Here is an 18,378-nt window from a genome sequence, read left to right on the forward strand (position 1 = left end):
CGAGTCCCTATCAACAAGATGCACAGAACTGAGCCCCAAAAAGATGGGTCATAAGTTTGAGTGGTCATAAGTCAGAGCAATCATTAAAAAGGTAGGTTGTTGGGCTGGGGAATAGGCTCAGTGGTGCCACCGCCTGCCTTGCAAATGCAAGGCAGTTCAATCCCTGGTACCAAAAAAAAAAAAAAAAAAAAAAAAGTGGGTTGTAATTTTTATCCAAGTCTCATTTTTCATCCGAAAAATTATTTGCACATAAAGCATTTGTTGCATCTCTATGAATGTTTTCATGTAATGTATTTCAAATAATAGTAGTGAAGATAAAAAATTAATTCAGTGCATGAAGATCACTTATTGCATGTAGTAAATTAATTTCTGAACATTCTTATATTTATTATTATTATATTTCCACATTTTCCATGGCAAAATGTAGAAGGGTTAAGTAGTGTGACCTACGTTACAACAGAGGCAGAATTTGAACTCAGTGTTTCAATTTTACAACTTAATCACTAGGAAATCAATATTTCAATAGATGAGATGTTTAATATTACAATTATTGTGATATGTTTTGATTTTCTGGAATCATCATTGATCTTCCCCCCCTCCCTCTCTCTCTCCATCCATCCCCTTAACTCTTTTTTAAGTAATAGAAAATAATTCTGGCATGTTTATGCCAAACCACTCTTGTGGTTTCTTTTGTACCACTTTATATGGAATTTTTATTTTTCTTGCATAACATGATCTATTATTTTGATTGAACTAGAAAACTGATGCTATCATCAAATCTGCACATGCATATGTTACTTAAACATTAATACAGTGATAATAATTTTAGACCTCTTAAATGATAAAGTTGTAATTCACTAACAAAATAACATACTGGTTGGAGGGGTGAAGGGAGTATGAGGGCAAAGTAAGAACCAAGATATATCATAAAAAGGTATAAGATCTCAATGATGAATGTAACTGTATTGTTTGCTTTAAATGTACCAATAAACTTAATGGAAAAAATAACATGCTACACATTTTTTCAAATTTTACTTAAAGAAATAAAACTATGCTTTACTGAAATATATTAATATATTTGACTTATATAAATAAGTATTTGGTATTAGGTCAGTAGATATTAAACAGGTTTTTTTCTGTTAGCATATATACTTTGCCTATGACCATGTTTAAATTTCTTACTTGACTTTTTATACATATGTAATATAAAATCAAACAAATAATTTAAATCTGCATTCCTTGAAAATATATTCTATGAAAAATATTTGGCCTAAGTCTAAAGAATCACTGGTATATTTTTGAAGTGAGGATAAAAGCTACATTAATAGGCAAATATCTGTGAAACATTTTCCCCAGTGTTTCTTCTTCTCACGTTTACAGAATATAATTCTGTGTCAAAAGACATTTAAAGTTAGGTCATCTTGGTCAATAAAATTAGAACTTGTGAAACAAAATAAAGATATTCGATAAAAGTTTGAGTCAGCAAAGCTGATTCAGCACATTATCTGGATATTATAGTAGAAAAATTCCAAAGTGAATATGATGGATGTGTTAATACCCTTTAAAAGTAATTTTAAACCCACAGAGACACGATGTTTATGCTTTACTAGGCACTGGCTACCTAAGTATGCGAACTTAATCATCCCTGAGTGTTTTCTAATGCTATTCAGCTCTAAGGTAAAAGTTGGAAGCAGCCAAGAAAAACTGTGGTTTCCTTTTTTTGGGGGCGGGGGAGCCTAATCATCTTTTGATCACTGCTCTCCAGGTGTCTAGTGTTGGAGCTGGACAAGATGTTGCTCTTCTCTTATGCTTAAATATAGTTGTCAAAAAGCTAAATAACCTAAGCATTCCTTCATATAATGAGTAATGATCACATTTGGGGGTTATTAATAGCATTATGCAATAATGTGATTCTAATTTTTAACATTGTCTATAAATTGTGTAAAATATAATTCATATAAACATCATTATTATTACCTCATTTTAACCTATTATTAAGTCCTCATAATTTTGCTTTCAATTACTTTATTCTAATATGAATTGTGTATATTTTAGATACATAATTTAAGTATATATACCAAAATGTGTGTACATATTTTCAACAGAAATACAGAATTGTCCGGGTCACATGAATTAATTTTTTATTTGGTTTATTCTATAGTTTGGAGATCATCTGAATATAAATTGTGTTTTTGTTATAATCGCTGATACAGACTCATTAACTTGCCTTTCACGATTTAGGAAAGATGAGGAAGTTGCCAAAATTACCCAGCTCCAAGCAAGATCTATGTATATTGATAGGTAATTGTTAGCATTATTTGTTTCATATACAAAGTGGGAAATTATAAAATCATTATTTTCTGCCTGAATAGAAACAGCTGCACCCACTGATATTATTTTTTTCAACAAAAAATTTGCAATAATGTCTTTTAAAACGTCACTTCATTTTTTGCAGTCATTGCCATGATTTCTGGTAACCAGTGAAATTTGTGCATTACCGTCCAACAGTTGATTTTCCTAAAGCAGCACCTTCGTTGGGCTTTGCATTTTGCTGCCGTGTGACAGCTGCCTCACACAGACCTTTTAACTCTTTGTTCCTGTCAGTGTTCTACATCCTTATACATTGGCTTCTATTTCTCACAGTCTCCCATTGTTGTCTTGCATTTCCTCCTTAATTAATCCAACTCCTGCTCAATTATAACCAGATATCTTATCAGTTGAGTTCAATAAGAAGGTAACTACAGGTTCCTTACATTCCGTTTTCACATTAAATTGGATCACGATGGGCGTGTACATCCTGACCACGGTTCTTCAGCTCAAAACATCATTTGTTAGGCATTGTGATTATCGGTATGTTAACCTTTTATTGGAACAAGTTAAATATTTCTCTAAAAGCACTAAGAAAAGTTACTATCCATTACATCCTAAAGGGTCATTTTTATACCACACATTTCTCTTTGACTTATTTGCTGAGAAATATGTGGCATTTTTATAAACTTTTTGCTTTTATTGATAGAGCATGAAGATGCAAATTGAATTGATTCAAAAACTATTCTTATTTTTACAAACCATTGAATCTTCATGGAACTATCTTCCATTTCCTATCTAAATTTTATACTTTTAATTCCCTTACTTCGTTACTCTTTCAGGACATACAGAAGCAAAAGTATCTAGTGTCCCTTTTAAAAAACTATTGCACCTTTTTTTGCTCTTGACACTCAAATATAAATAAATCGCAGTTACTACTCTCAAGGAGATTACACTGTAGCAGGGTTTGGTGTGAAAAACACATATATTTGCATCAGAAGTTATGAGAACAAAAACAACAAGGAGGACTGCAACAATCTCAGAATACGTCCCTTAGTTATATCTCAGAAAAATATGAATTACCTAGATGATTAAAAAGGAAAAGTACATATTCTGTCACTTAATTTAAAAAAATGTATGCATTTTAAACAAATAACTACTGACTGCTCAAATAAATATATGCAAGGCACCAAGCCAAGGGAAGAAACATTGTTTTTGCTCCCACCAAACACACAGTTCAGCAGGCCAAAGAATACAGCATCTGAAGAGGCCCAGGGTTCAAGAGCACTAGATTGAACAACTTCAAGTATGACTCAAAAGGACTGTAGTGTTATTTCTAGGAGAAGCCAGAGGGGGCTACATTCTCGAGGCCATATGTTACTGGTATTAGAATGATCTTTACTCGAGAAATGCGCACTAACGCGACTGCAAGGAAATGAGTTAGCAGGCTACTTCCGTAATCTATGCAAGAAATGATGGGGACTCAATTGGAACATTAAATCCTAAAACACACTTCAGAGCTCCGAGAGCCAAGGTCCTCATCCCCAACCTGCTCCACTGTCTCTGCAGCGCCAAGCAGTTTGTGTTTCCACTTGCTACTCTCCCGGAGCTTTTAACACGCACTGTGATATTATTTCCCAGCGATAAGAGAGACTTCCGTGCCTACTCGCTGTTCTGACATCTAGGAATGTATCAGGAGACATGCTCTACTTAATTCTTTTTCTTACCTTACTGCAAGTAATATCAGCACTTCTCTTCAAAGTTAATCTCTTTACCAGTGCATTGAACCTCCACGTCTTCATGAAATGTTCTTTCCTCTAAGTTTGTATCAATAAACGTACCCCTCTGGTTAACTCTTTTCCTCATAAAATAGGCCCTTCTCCCACTCCACATCTATTTTATCTGCTTTCCTTCACCCTGATGGTCATGAAAATCATGAACAGCAGATGCCATTATCAAACTTCATTTCCTTCCCTCTCAGTGATATTATTTTTCTAGGAACATAACTTTATTGAACCATACTTATCAAGTTCAATGAAAGCATTCATAAAATGCCATCTGCATTTTTATCTTCAATTTTCTGATACATGAGGCTTGTGTCTTACATACTTTTTAGAAATAAGTGATGTATATATATTTACAGGCTTTTAATAACCTTTTAGAATGGGTAGTGACCTTATAAGAGATTCAGTTGCTTTGCAAGAAGTTAAAAATTCAGCTGACTCATCAACAAGTGAAATGCCCTTCCATAGCTACAGGATTCTGGCTATAGATTACCATCAAAGGCCAGGTGTCTTATTTACATATAAATCAACATGGCATAACTTTCATTGGGAATTTTTCTTCAATTTTTATAAAATGCTTCACAAAAAAACCCTGCCAATATGTAAATTGCTTCTAAAACTCCTGACATTAATGTTCTGCGAATTTCTGTCCCTTTGAGTATGGGCTAGAATGATAAACTCAGGTTTAATAATGTGCATAAAGCAAAATTGCAAAATGTCTATTCAAGAGAGAAGCTTGTACCAATTCTATGGCGTTCACTCGCTCTCTCGCTCTCGGGGATGCTTCCTTCATCATGAGATGCCTCTGCAGCGAGATCCGCATGGTGAGGAACAGAAGAAGCATTCCAACCTGATGCCAGCAAGAAATAAGTATCTGTAGTCCAGTTCCTGTGAGAAAGTGGTGTCTGCAAAAGCAAGTGAGTATTCTTGGAAGCAAATCCTCCCCGAGCTGTATCTTCAAATTAGGCTGAGGCTCTTGCCTAGCAGCTTGATGGCAGCCTCATGAGAGCCGAGGATCTTCTGGGACTTGGGTAAGCCACACCCATATGGCTGACTCCCAGAAATTGTGAGCTGATAGCTGCTTGTTGTTTCAAGCCACGGTTATTTGGAGAAATTTGTTAGGTGGCAACAGGAAAGTAGTATTGCACATCTGGCTTAGTTTCAAAGAAGAGTCTCTCCTAATAACATATTACTTATTTTTGTATTATTAGACAATAATGGTTCTTCTCAGACATGCTGTCCTCTAGGGTCATAGTAAAAACCTCAAGATTTACAGTTACCCAAGAAGTAATAAATGAAATGTGGTTATTAGAAATCCAAAAAAAAAATCATTTTGGATCTGGATTTCTGAAAGAATAAATAAAACTGAGAATGCACTTTATAAATCCCGTGGCTATAAATACCCCCAGGTTTAGAGATTCATGAGGCTCTGAGAATAATATATGCAAAGAAGTAAGGTGTAATTATACACATATTCTAATGAAGGACAGCTTGGAGGCACAGCTTGGAGATGTTTTAGGTTCAGTTCTACACTATTGCAAAATAGAGTAAATATTGCAGTACAGAAAGTCACACAGAATTTTTTTTGCCAGTGTATATAAAATTATGTTTACATTGTATTGTAGTCTATTAAGTGTGCAACAGAACTGTGCCTAAAAACAACATTCATACCTTAATTAAAAGTACGTTATTGCTAAAAATGCAAACAGCCTTCTGAGCCTTCAGCAGGTCATCATAAGCAGGTGGATGTTTGGCCTCACTTTTTATAGCTGTGACCAAATCAAGATGGTGATTTCTGAAGGCTGAGGTGACTTTGGAGGTTTCTTAAAAGAAGACAATGATGAGATTTACCACCTTGACTGACTCTTCTTTTCACAAAGGATTTCTTGGTAGCGAGCAAGGCTATTTGGTAGCATTCTGTCCATGGGGAAACTTCCTTGAAAAGTGAAGTCGATCTTCTCAAAACATGCCACGGTTTAGTCAACTAAGTTTTCATAATATCATAGGTCCCTTTACAGTCATTTCAATAATATTCAGAGCCTTGACACCAGAAATATATTCTATCTCCAGAAATTGCTCTGCTCATCCATAGGAAGCAACATTTCAGCAGTTAACGTTTTATTGTGAGATCACAGCAGCTCGGTCACATCTTGGAGCTCCATTTCTAATTCCATTTCTCGTGTTAGTCCCACAACAGGTGCAGGAACTTCCTCCACTAAAGTCTTGAACCCCTCTGACTCACCCATGAAGGTTGGAATCAGTGTCTTTCAGACTCATTTTAATGTCAATAGTTTGACCTCTTCCCATGAATCAAATGTTCTTAAAAGTACGTAGAATGATAAAGCCTTTCCAGGAAGTTTTTCATTTATTTTGCACAGGTCCGCTGAGAAGTCACTGTGAATGACAACTATAGTGTTACAAAATACATTTCTAAAATAATAATTCCTAGAAGTCAAAATTACTCCTTTACCCATGGGATTCAGAATGGATGTGGTGTCAGCAGACACAAAAACAGCATTTGTCACAGTCCATCTCTGTTGGGGCTCTTGGGCAATCAGCTATATTGTCAATAAGTTGTAATATTTTCAAAGGAATCCTTTTTTTCTGTGTATAGATCTCCATGTTGTGCTTAAAAGATGCAGTAAAACATGTAACATAATCACACTGCTATCTAAGACACTGATGGTGAACCTTATAGAGCTTTCAATAATACAAACAGCCTGATTCTGTATGTGTGTCATAGGTTCACCACCACTGATCTAGTCTTTCCATTTCCATTTCCAGAGCCCAGGTAGAGTACATTTTATGGAATTTGTAAGGGCCCTAGGATTTTCAGAAATCAAAAGTCCCCCTCTGCAGTATACACTAGTACTTAACAAACTGTTAGTCTGTTCTTTGATGAAGCTTTGGAGCCAAGCACTGACTTCTACCGTTTAGCTATAAATACCCTATGCCTTTTTATTCCAATATAATCCAGTTTTTTTTTTCTACTTTGACACTCCTACAGCCACTTCATCAACCATCTTAGACCTTCCAAATGACTTGATATGGTTTCTCTACCTACACTTGCTGTTTCACACAATGTTATATTATGGAGACAGCTTCTTTCTTCCTTAGACCTCATAAGGCCGCCTCTGCTAATTCTGAATTTCTTCTGCAGCTTCCTCACCTTTCTTGGTCTGCACAGAAATAAAGATAGGGCCTTGCTCTGAATTAGGCTTGGGTTAAGAGGAAGACTGTGGCTGGCCTGATCTATCCACATCACTAAAAGTTTTTCCATATCAGCAGTAACACTGTTTAATTTTCATATTTGTATGTTCATGGGAGCCACACTTGTAACTTCTTTCAAGATCTTTTCCCTGACACTCACAACTTGGCTGTTGGGTGCAATACACTTATCTTTTGATATGCCTTCTTCCCAAGCTTGACCATTTCTAGATTTTTATTGAGTGTAAGGGACATGTGCCTCTTTTCTTGAACACTGAAGCTGTGATTGTTCCATCATTAATTTTACTCAGTACTGTTGTGTGTCAGGGAATTGTCAGGCCCAACAGCAGGAAGAGATATGGGGGCACTTCCGGTAGTGAGCACCGAGGTCAACTACGTTGGCAACCTTATGCTAGGGGTGATGTGTGGTACTCCAAACAAATTACAATCACTACATCAGAGACCACTGATCACAAGAAAGATGCAATAATTGAGCAAAAGTCCCAAATGGTAGGGAAATTACTAAAATATGGCACAAATGTGCAAAATGAATACATTGTTAGAAAATGACACTGATAAACTTGCTAGATACAGGACTGTCAGAAGGGCCGGGGATGTAGCTCAGTGGCACCACACCTGCCTTGCAAGCATACGGTCCCAAGTTCGATCCCCACCATGGAAAACAAACAAGATTGTCTGAAAACTTTAATCTGTAAAAAACATAGAATCTGGGAAGTAAAAGAAAATGCAGTGGAATAAAATGACGTCTGCCTGTTTCTCAATTCCTAATTGATTTCTCTGCGTCTGGAACAGGCATAGTTGCCTAGTTATCCGTAAACAGTGTGCTTGTCTAGAGCTGAGAAGAATCCAAGTGATAGACCTGCCACTCAACCTAGATCCTTTGAGGATCTAATGAAGATGAAAAATAGCACATAAGGGCTCAAAATTATGAAAGAAGTAAAGAACTTCTCTCCTGAAGTCCACCCTGAAATAATCAGAATAAAACCCACCAAAAATCAAATGGATGTGTATTTAAAATAATGAACAATAATTATGAAGTTAAAGTATATTAAGATTATCTTGAGACTCACCACAAATATCTTTTGAAAGAAATCCCTAAAAGATCCAGTCTTCTATATAAAGACATTTTATAGCTTACAGTAAAGCAAATATTGGTCTTGGAGTTATTAATTTAAAAGTCAATGAAACCATACTTGTTCTAAGGTAAAGTGGAAAAAGATAAGTTCCACAAAATATTTTCAAAATAGAGGATGAGTTAAATACAAATAATCAAGTACAAAGAATTAGAATTGTGCCAATTCTGCCTTTAGCAACAAAACAGTTATCTGATAACAAATTAGATGGTCTAACAGTTGTGTGCAGAGTTGACTTCCTTTCCCAGTTTGTGCCCTCACGAAACCACTACTACTATCAGAGCTTTGTAAGTGCTTTTCCAGTCTACTCTTTCCAAAATATTTTACTCCCTCCTACCTATTTATTTTCCTAAACAAATACTTTTAGTCTTCACAAAAATCTGTACAAACACACTCTACTACAAAAGAGACACATACTTAGCTAAGCTATGGTGATGTTCCAGTAAGTTTTCTGTAGAGCGATGAAACAGGAAGACTCTGGGCAGAGCTGAGCAGGTCGGTATTACAGCTTCACTACTTATCAGTTCTATGATGGGCATTGTAATCAAAATTCATTGTATGTCAAGTGTCTTCATCTCTGAAATAGGATAACTACTTTCATGAGATATTTATTTCACAGATGTTTATTGTGACAATTTGGAGAAGTAATCTAAGAAGTGCCCTGGTTCATGCTGAATATTCTGTAATCGTGAAATATTACTGCTCTTTGAAATTTGAGATAACCTCAGATCCGGCATATGTTATAGTTAGAATACCCCTCCCCCACTCACCCAAGTCTCAAGCTTTCAGAGGTGGGGCTTTGGAAGGACATTTGATCATCCTGGTGGCACTATAGCAGACTTGCTGTTAGGAGGTGGGTCCTGGTAAAGGCTAGGAAGTGTCTGTCTCCCTGCCCAGAACCTCCCTTCTCTCTCTACTTCTTGTGTGTCATGGGATGAGCAGTTTTCCTTGTCCATGGCTTTCCACTATGCCCTATCTCTCTTGCACCCAGCCAATGATGGACTGAAATGCCCCAAAACCATAAGCCAAAAACAATCTCTCATCCCATAAGCTTTCTGAAACTGGAATTACAGCTTCTGTTTTGCAGAAGAGGAAACTAAGAGCCAGGCATCCTAAGTGTATAGTAACAGTGCAATATCCAACCTCCAGCAGGGTCTGCTGACTTCCGGTGGAGAATATCTTTCACTTTAAAAAAGCTGTCTTTCTAGGCCTGTCATTTATTGATCGACTTTGAAGAATAAAACTGCTTAATAGTGCCGTGAGCTTGAATCCTACCATGGCAATTTGTAGAAAGTCATTCCCCACAACCTGGTATTTTGAACCAGGGTTTCACTATGTAATCCAGGCTGGCTGTGAACTTGCTCCATAGCCCAGGCTGGCCTTAGAGCCACAGTGATCCTTCTACCTCAGCCTCCCATGCACTGGACTGACAGGTATGTGCCACCATGTCTGTCCTAACTAACTGCCTGAGGTTCAGTTTTTGCCATAGTTAAAATGAACAGTGCTGCTCATTTTTACCAATTCAATAAGAGGATGATTTAGCTTAAATAGCGTAGGAGCTCATGTGTCTGTTTTTATCAGTTTGCGTCAACACATATATTTATATTATTATGTTGTAGTTAGTTTATATCAAGACACTGGTGTCATTTTAACTTTCCTCATTTTACTAATTCATTATAAGTAAGCCGGGCGTGGTGGCGCATGCCTTTAATCCTAGCGCTCCGGAGGCTGAGGCAGGTGGATTGCTGTGAGTTTGAGACCAGCCTGGGCTACATAGTGAGTTCCAGGTCAGTCTCAACTATATAGTGAGACCCTGTCTCACAAAAACAAAACAAAACAAAACAAAACAAAACTAATTTATTATAAGTGCCCTAACCCTCCCTGCACCAACCTCAACGTATTGAAAACACAGCCCACTTCCTACGCAGGAGAAATGATTGCCTCTGCCTTGAAGCAGGGAAGCACTGCCCTATCGCACACCTAGATTCAGATCCACAGCTCCTTGTCCGCACTCAGTGGGGCCTAGACAGGCTCCACCAGCCACATTTTTGTCTTCTGATATAAAAGGTACAGAGCATGCCTCTTATATAATAATATATGCCATTTCCCGGTATGGTCTGGAGCAGAATCCCATAATTAATAATTGACTGTGGAAGTCTTTTCTAATGCAAATACTATAAACGTGTGTACTTCCTTGGATAAATAAAGACTAAGTAGGTTCATGTCAATTCAGGGCATACATCTCTAACATCTGTATATCAAACTCACATGTACCAGATGATTACTTTTAAAAATATTTGGTGTCCAGTTCTATGGAGTTCAGCATGGCACATAAGACTTGGAGGTCCATACCATCTTCCCCCTACCAAGTTTGCTAGGCCAGTCTCGTTCTGAAGTGGAAGACAACACAGCACAGTTGTGCATCTCCTCATCTTAGCCTTCCTTACCACTTTCAAGCTCTCTGAGAGCTTTCTTACACCGTAAGTGTTAAATTCCCATTCATCATCATTAGTGTGCATTAAGTCACTATCAATTCAAAGCTCTTTGGAAAGACACAGCTCAAATTATGCAGGGTCAATTCCACAAGATCTTACAAAATCTTTAACTCATTGATGGTCTTCCTGAAGTAGGATTCCAGAGGATGGAAATGATACTCTCAATTTTCAAGTTAAAATCTGATTTTTCAGAAATTACGCGATAGGAGCTAATTCTCAGTATCTCATTTTGCAGTTGCTGGTAAGTCATGTAAAAGGGCAATTATAGCATTCTCCGACCAAAACTGCTTTTGTGCTATATGCTAAAAACGGTTCTTCTTATGATCTACGAGAACAGCACTTCATGGCATCTCACCTATGTGTTGTCCATACATGTGGTAAAAGAAGCTGAAACAGTACGGAGTGTTTGTCGATCCATACGGGTTTTTGGGAGCTACGCTGAAGACAGGGCTGAGAAGTCTAGCCTTTTCACCTTCCAGTCTGGGTCGAGATGTTTCGATGTACATATAGAAACCTTAAAACAGGGGAAAGAAGATGTTTAAATATATTCCATCGTAGCACGATTCGAAACCATTGAGAAGTTTTTGAGTTCTCACACAAAGTAAAAATCGCTATCAGGGTTTACTTTCATTTACAAAATCTCACACATAAACACAACTAGTAGTGGCTTCAATAGAATAAATGATCTAGCTGATTAAAGGCAAAATATACAAAGATGAGAGAAACTGGCATTTTAGACTTGAATTATCAAAATAGCATGGACTCATCTGTATAGGTCAGTGAATTTTGTGAAAAAAGGACTGCCTTGAAATTTTAGAAATATGCAAATTTTTGATATTGTACATATTATTCCATAATATTCAAATAGGGAGCTACATACTCTTCTGTATTTCACGTTAATGGCATTTATAAAGTCTCTGACTGCTATGATCATAACAGTGCATACCCTCATACCTTCTTTGGAGCCACTATGATCTGCGTTAGGTCCTGTGTTAGGTGTGTATTTCGTATTTCTTGTTGCAGTACTTTGTTTTGTCCAGTCAAAATTATCTGTATCATCTTGGGTGAACAAACAAATGTTACCATCTTCAAATCCACAGTGAAATTCTCCTGTTAACAGATTTTAATTGATAGTCAATATTCATTAAATTAATGCAATCTTGGCAATATTTTATTGGGGAAAATTCAAAAATTATACAGCACTAATAATGTCACATCAAGATAATGTCATCAGAACCTTGATAGTGACCACACAAGATTATGACTGAACAGAAAATTATTGTAACTTAGTGAAAAAGATAATTCTTACATGGAAATCAATATTATATGATTCAATTTTATGATAAAATGAAGAGCCAAACCATTTTCCCCAGAAATATCTAAATAATTAAAATTAAATAATACATGTTTGACTTATGACTGGAGAATTTTCCTAACTTTCTTTTTATAAATATAGGAAGAATCAAAATTGTCAATCAGAAAGTGAGCTTTATTCATTTGCTTGATGGCATTTTAAAGAGCTTGAATTTAAAAACTTTTATGTCATGTCTGAAGATGCTTACATTTGCACAAATGGAAGTGTGCTTAGGACAGACTTATAACAAATTATTTTGAAATCTTCACACTTCATTTAAATGTAGGTTTACCAGAGGTTTGAAGTTCACTGGACATGAAGTAATAAAAAGACTTTACAAAGATCCTGAGGAAGAACTGGGATTTCCTAGATGCCTAACATAATGCTGAGTTCAGACCCAACACAAGTTGAAAAAGAGACTTGCTCAACTTTTCCTGATACAAGGCAATCAGCAGCATTTCTAGGTTTCAAAGGCTTTCCTATTGGATGTACCTTGCTTGCAAGAGGTCTAAATGAAGAAATTCAAAAGATCTACTGCAAGCATAATTACATTGTTACATAAGTACATTGTTAATAGACTGAGAAAAGTAAAAATAGTTTAAATTTGTAGGTCTACTGCCAAAATTAACTTTTCCTGTTATTTAAAATTATGTACAATGGATCTTTATAAAGCCATTTAACCATTTCTTTTGACTAACTTAATGTAGACCTGTTTAAAAAATGGAAAAGAAAATCTTGTCTTCAAAAATAAATAAAATAATGTGAACTTTTAAAACCTGAATATATAAATCTCTCCTAATAAAATTAAACAAAAATATAAGCTATGAAAGGTATAAATAATTCAATGTAAGGAAAACAGCTTATAATTTAGGTTATTTTATATTTAACAAGTTGTTTACAATATCATAATTGTTATAATTCAAATTAGACAGGGATACATAAGCAATATTAATAGCTCATTACCTCCAAGAACAATGTATTTAAAAGAAAAAGATGATTATTGCTGGGGACACTTTTTTAGAAAGTCGCCTCACAAAAATGGCAAAAAATCGAGACCATAATAATTTTAGAATTTTTGTGTCACCTTTAAATGGGATAATTATAAATATATGCAAAGATGTTTACTAATAAAAGTGCATTGGAATAAAGAGTATTGGACAGATAATGAAAATTCACTGAGTGGTATAAATTATCAAAAGTTTAATAGCATTAAATATTGAAAGATCTCTTAACATTGTGAAAGTAACAAGCTTCAGGAATTTTTTAAAAAATGAACTGAGAATGAGTGGGTCTTGATTTTTAATAGCCCTCTATCCACAAGATAATTTTAGCCATTTTAGGGGCTACATGGAAATAAGAAGTATTATTATCTAGTGTTTTATTTCACAAATCCTTCTTATTATGATAAAGAAAAATAAAAACTCAGGAATGAATGGCCTGATACCCAAGGGTCCTCTTCTTCCACCTCCCCTTCTTTCATGAATTTTTACAACCTGCAATAACCTAACCTTACATTAAAAATGAAAGATTCTTTTGAAAATACAGCAGGAGTGGGTTCTCATGCTAAACTCTCATATTATTTCAAAACTGTTCTCTGGAGATAGGAATGTTTTCATATATATGAAAAGTTTTCACAAAAATGAATTATGTGTTTATTCTATTTTATCTGTACTCTTCAGCTTTACTATAAAGCTAAAGAAGAATAATCAAAAGTTCAAAAATTTAACAATTTTACAAGACTCATCACCTACATCAGACCAAATACACTTAGATGTAATTTAGTGACACATGAAAAATGCTCAAAATATTCAGACACCAAACCTAAGTAATCATAATATTTTATGAAATTATAGAAAGTAAAAGAAATATTTTTACAACACAGTGAGATGGAACCCCACAAAGCAAAGTAATTATCTCACACAAAATGAACCAACACCAAGCGGGTTTGGGAAACGGCTCTGCATACCCCTATTTATGAAAATTTATAAACATCAATTATCCGCAGCCAATAATTTATCCATGTACAATATCCTCTGAATTTTAAAATTCATATATAATGCAAGATTTACTAATTTTTACTAATTCGGTTTTAAATCAAAGAAGGGTAGTCAACAAATATTCTTTGTGTATTTACACGTATGGTATTTTTCTTAATGATGAAATACAGTGCCATATTAAACGGGCACACATACTTACTTAAGTGAGGATTTACAGGAGCTATAAGAAAACAAACAACAAAAAAGTTAACAAGTATTGAATGTCTTTCTATAAATAAACATCTAATCAGTCTATTCAGTGTCTCATAGTCCCTTACCAAAACTTAATGATCCTCCCCACTGTAGCCATAGAGAATTATATCCACAGTCCATTTTGCTCTAAAAGGTTGGATGCAATCTACTAGGCACCTCAGCAGTCCAAACCTCAGAGTGCCCAAAAGATCAATGTTAAATAGCATGGAGGATTTGTTCATTTACCAAGAAATGGAGTTGCTGACATTTTATTTCTGAACCAGTGCTAAACAAACTCCAGAAATGAAAACTCGAGGCCAACAGCAGGCCAGCCTATAATTTAGAAGGTCTAACGGTGAAAGTAATTATCCAACAGAGATTCTACTTTCGGCTTTGCTGTCATCCATTTCTCATAATAGTAATGTGACATAAGTGAAAATAACAAAACACTTATACCATGTTATATAACCAACACCAAATAGCTACTTCCATACCACTTGGCTTAATTAAATCTTAACACGCACAAAACCCACACACAGAGATTTCTCAAATGATAAGTGGTTGCTAAATATTTTTTGTGTATTTATAAATGTTCTGTTTCTCTTCATTATAAAATATAGTGTCACTTTTAAGGTGAAAATATAATTACTTAAATGAGAGCAAAGGTAACATATTTTGCATTTTTGTACATATAAAAGAAATATTTGTTTTAGAAAACAAATTACATTTGCAATGCAGCTGCCAAATGATTGCCATCCAAAGAGAAACAATTTTGCTAAAACATTCACACAAATATATCTAACCTACAAGGTAAAGAGATATTAGGCATTTATGAACTATAAAACGTGATAAAAATACACAGTGAATGTTTCAATTTAAAATATACAGTAAAAGACAAATTGTCATTGATACCATTCTTGTTTATAACAACTTTGTCTCTTTATTCTTTAGACTTTCTGAAGCAGTTCTGGCAGTCTTCTTTGGTGAGTGTCTTTAGTTGCAGTGTCATGGCTGTCTAGATGTACTGAATAGACTCAAAACGTTTACTTTCATGGTCATTTTGACTTTGAGGAAAGCCAGAAGTCTCATGGCACTAGACCAGTGAGTCAGATAGGTGAAGACACACTGTCATATTTTATGAGCCTGCCTTTCCATTGGGTGGCACTTGGTAGCAGCACTCACTGAATTTTTCATCAGGCCTTGATCACACGAAGGAGAACTTCCAGAACTACTTCTGAGAGTGGCAAGAAAACTGGAATAAGTGTGCTTGAAGAGAGGAATAAGCAACAATGTGTCTTTTACTGCAATAACATTTTTATTTAAATACATCCTGAATTTTTAGGTCAGCCCTTGTATTTCTTCAGTGATTCATTCAACCCTGAAAAATACTCTGGAAACTCCAGAGGTAGACAGTTTTATTGAATATTATAGTTCTGAAATGCATGCAAAGTTCAACTTATAAAATACTCAAAATCTTTAGCACACATTAAAATGATGATAAATCTTGTTGGCATTGCTGTTCTTTGAGCATAAACTCCAGGAAGATCAAATTTCAATACTAGTTCGATCAAGTTGGATATTTGACTACCAAAAATATATTTTATGTGTATAGCTTATAAAAACAGAGTATGTCCAACACAAACAGATACTTTTCACATTATTATTTTAAACATAATGACCACCGCCACTACCACAAACAAGAAAACAGCAACTAAGATGTCCTTCAATAGGTGAATAGAAAAGTTGTGAAACATTCATACAATAAGATATAATCACTAAGAAAAAGAAATGAACATGCCACCAAGGACATAAGAAAACCTTCACTATGTACTGTTATTCAAAACAAGCAAAAAGGCTACATGCTACTTAATTTCATGGGTACAACTTTTGGGGAAAGGGTCTACTATAGAGACAATGTGCAGATGCAAGGGTTGGAGAGAGTGAGACAAGCGGAATGCAGGGGATTTTTCAGGGCTGTGAAACTCTTCACTGCGATCCTAAAATGTGGAGAACGGATATCAAACTCTCACCAAGATCTGCATTACTACATGGCATAAATAACAAGCCCAGATGCACACCACTGTCTTTCATAATACATCACTTAATCAGTTATAATCACTACCAATTACAACAAATTGGAACAATCAATCATAACAAAAATGCCATCCTAATATAAGATTTCTTTTATCCATTAGGTTTATTGGTACATTTTAGGTATACACTATGATGGCATTCATCATTGGAAATTTGTACCTGTATATGCTGTATCTTGGTTTTTTATTTTTCCCCTTTCCCCTGTCCTCTCTTCCATACCTCTACCCCTTCCTATTTACAAAGACTTTGTTTCTGTTTTTTTCCTTTTCTCATATTTTTCCTTTCCCTCCTTTCCTTTTCCTTACTCACCACAACCCCATCCCCTTGTGTACCTTAAGATTTTAATAATAGCAGAAATTGCATCAGGGGGAGGGGATTCTGTACTTTTTGCCCAATTTTCTGTAAATTTAAAATTGCTCTAAGATCAAATTACTGATTTTCTTAAAAATTGGAAGAATTTGATTTTATTTCCTGTCTTCTTAATGATGTGTTTCAAAGTCATAAAAAGTTTGAAAAGATAACATGCAGACACATGTATCATAACTTGTGGCTTGGCAAATAAAGAAGTAATACTATATCACCATACAGGTTCGATGTTCACAACACAGCTCTGCGTCTCCCATCCAAGTACTAACCAGGCCCGACCCTGCTTAGCTTCCAGGATCAGATGAGATCAGGAACGTTTGGGGTGGTGTGGTCCTAGACAATGCAGCTCTGTAGCTCCACTTTTGTTATTGAATATTGACATTTATGAAAACTTATGCTTTGTGATTTTCTTTGGTTATATTGATCTTTTGGCAGATAGTCCAGGAAATCAATTATGTGACATTTTGCTTTAGATCTAAATTTGGTAGATAATTTCAAGTTAAATATGTCATACACTTTTAATAAGCAAAAAAAAAATACATTTGAATAAAAGTCTACTCACCACTGTATTTGATAACACGAATTGTTGAATCTCCTTCACCAAATTTGGTGAGAGGAGTCAGTCGGACTTCATAGGCCTCTGGTTTAATGAGCTCGGTTAAATTGTATGTAATTAATTCTCCCTTTTGAATATTTCCATTTATTTTAATTTCCTGTTCCCACCAACGCTGCTGTCCAGCCTAAAATAAAATCAGTTATATAATCACGTTCCCAGAATTTTCCTCAGAGGTATGTACTGTGTTCTAAGACAACTGAAAAACAACCTGGAAGCTTATTAAATAAGTACCTTTTATAAGTACCATGTTATTAAGGTTTCTACGAAGAGTAACAAATTTTGTAGATGTTTTCAGACAATTGCCAAATTATAAGAAGTTAATTAAAATGAATTTAGTGGACTTAACAAGTCATCCAACATTAACTGAGAGTCAGGCAGTTCAAAGAAGAGTCCTTAATCAGGAGATTTGTAGAAATGTTTAAGGGAACTATTTCACTTAACATATGATGGGCGCTTCAACATTACTGGTTTGGTTTTGTTTTCAGTACCAGGGATCGAACTCAGGACGTTTAATTTGCTAGGCCGGTGCAGCACCACGGAGCTATATCCCTGGCCCAATATTACCATTGAATGCCTGTAACTTCTTTGTTTCGTATTTACAACCACATATTACATATGTAACAGTTTTACGATGTAGTCTAAGCATTAGGATTATGAAACATGAATGACTTAACTTTTTCAAGCTTATTGAAACAAGAGACGATAATAACATAAACATATACTCTAAGATGATTGGCAATAATCAGATATGTGATAGAGAAAAAATTTGGAAA

General features: G+C 35.3%; 1 protein-coding gene across 3 annotated transcripts in view; it reads right to left on the bottom strand.

Moving 5' to 3' along the window:
• Nucleotides 1-18,378, bottom strand: part of Mdga2 (MAM domain containing glycosylphosphatidylinositol anchor 2) — a 736,020-nt gene that overhangs the window by 28,979 nt on the left and 688,663 nt on the right. For all 3 annotated transcript variants that reach the window (XR_781932.3, XM_010632607.3, XM_010632608.3), the window contains 4 exons: nucleotides 17,552-17,729; nucleotides 14,498-14,518; nucleotides 11,902-12,057; nucleotides 11,303-11,461 (listed from right to left, as the gene is read on the bottom strand). Coding sequence is in view for 2 of the 3 variants with exons in the window: in XM_010632607.3 (XP_010630909.1) it covers nucleotides 11,303-11,461; nucleotides 11,902-12,057; nucleotides 14,498-14,518; nucleotides 17,552-17,729 (514 nt within the window). In the remaining variant the exon portion in view is untranslated. The remainder of the gene's footprint in view (nucleotides 1-11,302; nucleotides 11,462-11,901; nucleotides 12,058-14,497; nucleotides 14,519-17,551; nucleotides 17,730-18,378) is intronic.

This window comes from Fukomys damarensis, unplaced genomic scaffold, assembly GCF_012274545.1.
Source record: "Fukomys damarensis isolate Sample0158 unplaced genomic scaffold, DMR_v1.0_HiC HiC_scaffold_17, whole genome shotgun sequence".
NCBI classification, from domain to species: Eukaryota; Metazoa; Chordata; class Mammalia; order Rodentia; family Bathyergidae; genus Fukomys; species Fukomys damarensis.